The sequence below is a fragment of the Calypte anna genome, chromosome 23 (genome assembly GCF_003957555.1).
Source record: "Calypte anna isolate BGI_N300 chromosome 23, bCalAnn1_v1.p, whole genome shotgun sequence".
Classification (NCBI taxonomy): Eukaryota; Metazoa; Chordata; class Aves; order Apodiformes; family Trochilidae; genus Calypte; species Calypte anna.
Genome location: NC_044268.1, coordinates 4,413,059 through 4,418,528, shown reverse-complemented (window position 1 = coordinate 4,418,528; position 5,470 = coordinate 4,413,059). Strand labels below are relative to the sequence as shown.

The following is a 5,470-nucleotide window of genomic DNA, read 5'->3' as shown; positions in this document are numbered from 1 at the left end:
CTCCTGATTGGCGGAGAGCGAAGTGACACCGCCTCCTCCTCCCCGTAAGCCACGCCTCCTCCTCACCCGGCGCGCGGCGGAAGTGACGCGTGCGGGCGGTGAGCGGGGCTGATGCAAGCGGGGGAAGGGGGGAGCGGGGCGGGCAGGGCCCGGGGGACAGACGGGCGGACAGAGGGGGTGCGGGCCTGCGGGTAACGCTGTCTCCTCTGCAGCCACCGCCATGGAGCCTGCGCCCGGACCGCAGGAGAAATATCAGCTCATCACCCGCAACCTGCAGGTACTGGAGAGGGAGGGGAGCCGGGGATAGAAGGGGTGAATGAGAGCTGGGGGGGGGGGGAAATCTCCGTCTTGGGCACAGTCGAGGGGGCTCGAATCAGCCTCTGGAGCCGGTGGGTGTTCTTCCTGGGGAAGCCCAGCCATGGTGGGTGTATGTCTTGCCCCTCCACAGGAGGTGCTGGGGGAGGATAAGCTCATGGCCATATTGAAGGAGCGAGAGTTGAAGATCTACTGGGGGACGGCCACCACGGGCAAACCACACGTGGCTTACTTCGTGCCCATGTCCAAGATTGCAGATTTCCTCAAGGCCGGGTGTGAGGTAGGTGGCTGGGCTGGAAGCTGGGACCCCGCGGGACTTTGTCACTGCACTGATGGGATGGGTGTGAATGTACCATTCCCACGACTCCTGTGGCACTGATCATGTCCCCCCTCCACACCAGGTGACAATACTCTTTGCTGATCTGCATGCTTACCTGGACAACATGAAGGCTCCCTGGGAGCTGCTGGAGCTGCGCACCCGCTATTACGAGAATGTGATCAAAGCCATGCTGGAGAGCATTGGGGTGCCCTTGGAGAAGCTGAAGTTTGTCCAGGGCACTGACTACCAGCTCAGCAAGTGAGTCCTGGGGCACCTGATCCTCTTGGGAAGGCAGAGCTTGACCTGGGGCTCTGCTTTTCCTCAGCTTGCTCTGTTCCTGAGCCTGGCCCCAGGCACTGTCACTCAGGGAACAAAGTGAAAGTGCCTAAGGGCTTTGGCTCCTCTAAAGCTGGGAGTGTTTGGTTTGAAGAAGAGGAGGCTGAGGGGAGACCTCATCACTCTCTAGCTACCTGAAAGGACACTGTAGAGAGGTTGGTGCTGGTCTCTTCTCACAGGTAGTCAGCAACAGAACAAGAGGGAGTGGCTTCAAGTTGCAGTAGGGCAGGTTTAGACTGGACATTGGGAAAAAAATTTTCACAGGAAGAGTGGTCAGACCCTGGAATAGGCTGCCCAGGAAGGTGGTTGAGTCACCATCCCTGGATGAGTTTAAGGGTCGTTAATGTGATACTGGGGGATGTGGTTCAGAGGAGAACTTTGTAGAGTAGGGATGATGGTTGGACTCCATGGTCCCAAGGGTCTTTTTTGCAAACCAAAAGATTCTATGATGTGGCCAAAACCAGTGTTAATGTTAAGGTGTCCCCTTCCCCGGTGCTGACAGGACTGTCCCTTTCCTCAGGGAGTACACCCTGGACGTGTACCGCCTCTCCTCCGTCGTGACGCAGCACGATGCCAAGAAGGCAGGAGCAGAGGTGGTGAAGCAGGTGGAGCACCCCTTGCTGAGTGGTTTGCTCTACCCCGGTCTGCAGGTGGGTCACAGCACTGCCTCTGGGCCAGGGAGGTGCTGGGTGACATCATGAGGAGGAACACCGAAGTGGTTCTGCTCCACCTCAGTGTCACACAAGGCACAACCTGAGCACAGCTGCAGGACAGCAGGTGGGGGGAGAGATCCTGTCCTCCTTGAGGGGGGATGCAGGGGGATCTCTGAGGGTTGAGCACAGGTGGTGTGGAGCCTTGGGGCCAGCCTCAGGGCTGTGGGTGTCTCTCCACAGGCCCTAGATGAGGAATACCTCAAGGTGGACGCACAGTTTGGAGGGATTGATCAGAGGAAGATATTCACCTTTGCAGAAAAGGTGAGGAGGGGGGTGTTTGTGGTGCTGGTGTCTGGCTCAGGGCTCAAAAATTAGCTCCTCCCTTGGGAGAAGTGTGGTGGGGGTTTTGGTTGGCACTGCAGGGCTCTGCTCAGCTTCTACTGCCGTTCATGGGGCTCTGCTGTGGTGCCACACATCCCCAGTACTCAGTGCCCTGTGAACCCACAGGGTTCTGTGGACATGTTACTCTGAGTCCTCGGGTTACTTGGAGCCAGGGCAAACAGGGATCGTGAGTTAAAGCTGATCTTTGGAAGAGGATTGTTGGTGATTTGCCTCCTTGCTTTCTCCCAGTACCTTCCTTCCCTGGGCTATGCCAAACGTGTCCATTTGATGAACCCAATGGTTCCTGGTCTGACTGGCAGCAAAATGAGCTCCTCGGAAGAGGTTGGTCCCTGGGCGGTGGTTAGTGGCTGGGGGGCAGAGGGGCTGCACCCCAGGGGAAGGCGACTTCTCTTTCCACTCACACTGGGGTATAAGAAGAAACTGCAGCAACTGCAGCATGAATTCTTTTGGATAAGAGTACAAAGGCTGAGGAAATCCCTTCCTGCAGGACTCAAAGATTGACCTCCTGGATCGCAAGGAGGATGTGAAGAAGAAGCTGAAGAAGGCTTTCTGTGAGCCAGGGAATGTGGAGAACAACGGTGTCCTCTCCTTCATCAAGCATGTCCTCTTTCCCCTCAAGTCAGGTGAGGGGCTCCCTGCATCCAGGCTGGTCCTTCCTGTGGAGGGACAGGAGTGTGTGTCCCCTTCCCAGCCCTTGGTGCTCTTGGGCTCAGGTGATTTACCTGAGCAGGGGGTGAGTCTGCACTGGGGCTAACCTGAGCCTTAAAATCTGCATCACAGAGTTTGTGGTTCTGCGAGAAGAAAAATGGGGGGGAAGCAAAACCTACACAGCCTATGAGGCCCTGGAGAAGGACTTTGCTGAGCAGGTGAGTGCCAAGAGGGGTCGAAGCCTCTCCCTGAGGCTCCTGAGAGCAGTCTCGTGGGCTCTGAGTGGTGGGAGATGGAGATCCAGACTGGGAAGAGGTGTGGTGTAGAGCAGAGCATGGCCCAGTGGGGTGGTGGGTAGCTGAAAATGTGGTGGCACCAGCTGTCCTGCTGCAGGACAGAACCATGTCAGCCACATCCTGGGACAGAGCAGCAGAAGTTTTAACTGTTCAACTGTTCCCAGCAAGCAAAAGCAACCAGAAAGGGGCTTTCTTTCTCCAGGGGGAACCAGTGCAGGTGTTGGGGTTCATCTCCCCTCCCTGAGGGTCTCCAGTCCCTACTGCTCTGGCCTCCAGTCAGTGACTCCAATCCTGCTGCTGCCTGCCCAGATGAAACCTTGCAGGAACCTCTGTTTGTTGCAATACAGGTTGTGCATCCTGGAGACTTGAAGAACTCAGTGGAAGTGGCCCTGAACAAACTGCTTGACCCCATCAGAGAGAAATTCAACAGTCCAGAACTGAAGCAGCTGAGCAATGCTGCATACCCCAACCCAGCCAAATCCAGTAAGGAGCCACCAGGAGCTGGGGGTGGTGGGGCCCTGGCCATGCAGGGCTTGGAGGGGTTTGAGCTGAAGTTAGAAATTTCAGGCTCATGAAGAAGTCCTGTAGAGCACTGAGGCCAGGAAGACAAGGGCTGGCATTGTCCCAGGGAGGACAGATGCCCAACATGCTTCTCAAAACGCAGGGGGCGTGTGGTACGCAGAGCAGGGGGATTCTGAGAGCCACTGTCTGGGGGTCCCAGTGTACTCTCCAGGGTCTGGTGGTTTATGCTGAGTTTTCTTTGCATGGCAGAACCTGCAGAGAAGGGCACCAAGAACTCAGAGCCGGAGAATGTGGTCCCATCCCGGCTGGACATCCGTGTTGGCAAAGTGATCAGTGTGGAAAAGGTATGGGCCCAAATGGGAGAGGGGAGAAACCTACCCCCGTGGTGACGTGGGCACCTCGGGGTGCGTGTGTGGGATCTGCCCCCTTTTCTGCCACTCCAGCCCCCTCCTCTGCTCCTCACCTCACTTCTGCTGTGCAGCACCCTGACGCTGACACCTTGTATGTGGAGAAGATTGACGTGGGTGAGTCTGAGCCCCGCACTGTGGTCAGTGGCCTGGTGCAGTTCATCCCCAAGGAGCAGCTGCAGGACAGGCTGGTGGTGCTGCTGTGCAACCTCAAGCCCCAGAAGATGAGGGGTGTGGAGTCAAAGGGCATGGTGCTGTGTGCCTCCAGGTAAGGGAGGGGACAGTGGGGCTGAACTCCTCCAGGGGTGCAGTCTGGACCCTCCTCTCCTCTCCCAGAGCCTGGGGTGCTGAGGGGAGGGTGGGCATCACCTTGGGGTGATTCTCCTTCCTCCCCTCCCCTCTGCAGCCTGGGGGAGCCACGGCAGGTGGAGCCCCTGGACCCACCGGCTGGGTGCTGTGCTGGAGAGCGCGTCTACGTGGAGGGATACGAGGGTGGGGAGCCTGATGATGAGCTCAAGCCAAAGAAAAAAGTCTTTGAGAAGCTGCAGGTGAGGGGTCCAGGCATTGAGAGGGGCCACACAGATGCCACTGTGCCCACCTTTGGGTAACCTCAGATCTAGCTATTTGCTCTTTAGTGTTGTTGTTTGCTGCTGTCAGCAAAGCTGAGGAGGAGACAGATCTCCCAGCCTGACTCTGCTCTGCTCCCCAGGCCGACTTCCGAGTCTCTGAGGACTGTGTGGCTCAGTGGAAGCAGAAAAATTTCCTGACCAAGCTGGGGACAGTCTCCTGTAGAAGCCTGAAGGGAGGAACCATCAGCTAACCAGCTCATGCCTCCTGCCTGGCTCCCTCCACTGCCTCAGCCAGGCTCTCCTCCCCGGCTGCCATCTCCTACCAAGTACCCCAAGCCAGGGGTGCAGTCCTGGGGACTCTGAGACTAAATTTGCAGCCTCCCACTGGAAGAACTGCCAATACCCCCCAGGCTTGTTCAGCCAGCCCCTGCGCCTCGGGTGTGGGCCACCTCTGGCTCCTGGAGGTGCCACCACACCTACGGGACTGATGAGACTTGTGGCTGTGGCCTCAGGCTTTGTGCTGGGGCCATCAGCTCCCTCCTGGTTTTGCCAGGGACTGTACACCCTGACCCCAGTTGGGATGGCATGCCTGGGTGTGGCAGAAAGAGAAAGCTGCTTGCTCAAACCTGCATTGCTGCTAATGGGGCTGGGGGCAGCGGTCTGGCAGCTGGGAAGATCCCTGTCCCCTGCCCTGCCTGGGCACACCCTGCTTCAGGTTGGGGGTGCTGCTTGGGGAGCCCAGGCACCACAGGCTGGTCCATCCTGAGCCTCTGGGGGGTTCTGAGGGACTTGGGAACCATCTCTGTCATAAACCCCAATAAAACATCAAGTTGACTGCGCCTGGCTGTGCCCTTCTGTCTGGTAGGTGGTGGCAGAGCTGGGGGCAGCCCTGTTTCTGTGGTTTAGCTCCCCAGAGGTGCCCTCTCAGGGCCTGTGCCTGCCCCAGTGTGGCACCACGGGGCCGAGCAGTGGCCATGAGGAAGCACAGGAGGCAACAAGCATT

At 57.9% G+C, this 5,470-nt stretch overlaps 1 protein-coding gene across 2 annotated transcripts; it reads left to right on the top strand.

Annotated features, from left to right (window-relative positions):
- The first annotated feature begins 58 nt into the window (after nucleotides 1-58).
- YARS1 (tyrosyl-tRNA synthetase 1) lies at nucleotides 59-5,305 on the top strand. 2 transcript variants are annotated; one of them, XM_030464488.1, is made up of 14 exons: nucleotides 59-98; nucleotides 213-277; nucleotides 449-595; nucleotides 717-892; nucleotides 1,491-1,620; nucleotides 1,864-1,944; nucleotides 2,254-2,346; nucleotides 2,513-2,648; nucleotides 2,806-2,891; nucleotides 3,317-3,452; nucleotides 3,741-3,835; nucleotides 3,973-4,166; nucleotides 4,305-4,446; nucleotides 4,608-5,305. In XM_030464488.1, the coding sequence occupies exons 2-14, from the start codon at nucleotides 221-223 to the stop codon at nucleotides 4,716-4,718; spliced, it is 1,584 nt and encodes a 527-aa protein (XP_030320348.1). In that variant the 5' UTR covers nucleotides 59-98; nucleotides 213-220; the 3' UTR covers nucleotides 4,719-5,305. The 2 variants fall into 2 exon arrangements, with proteins under 2 accessions (XP_030320348.1, XP_030320347.1); XM_030464487.1 differs by having other exon boundaries at nucleotides 91-127.
- The last annotated feature ends 165 nt before the right edge of the window (nucleotides 5,306-5,470 follow it).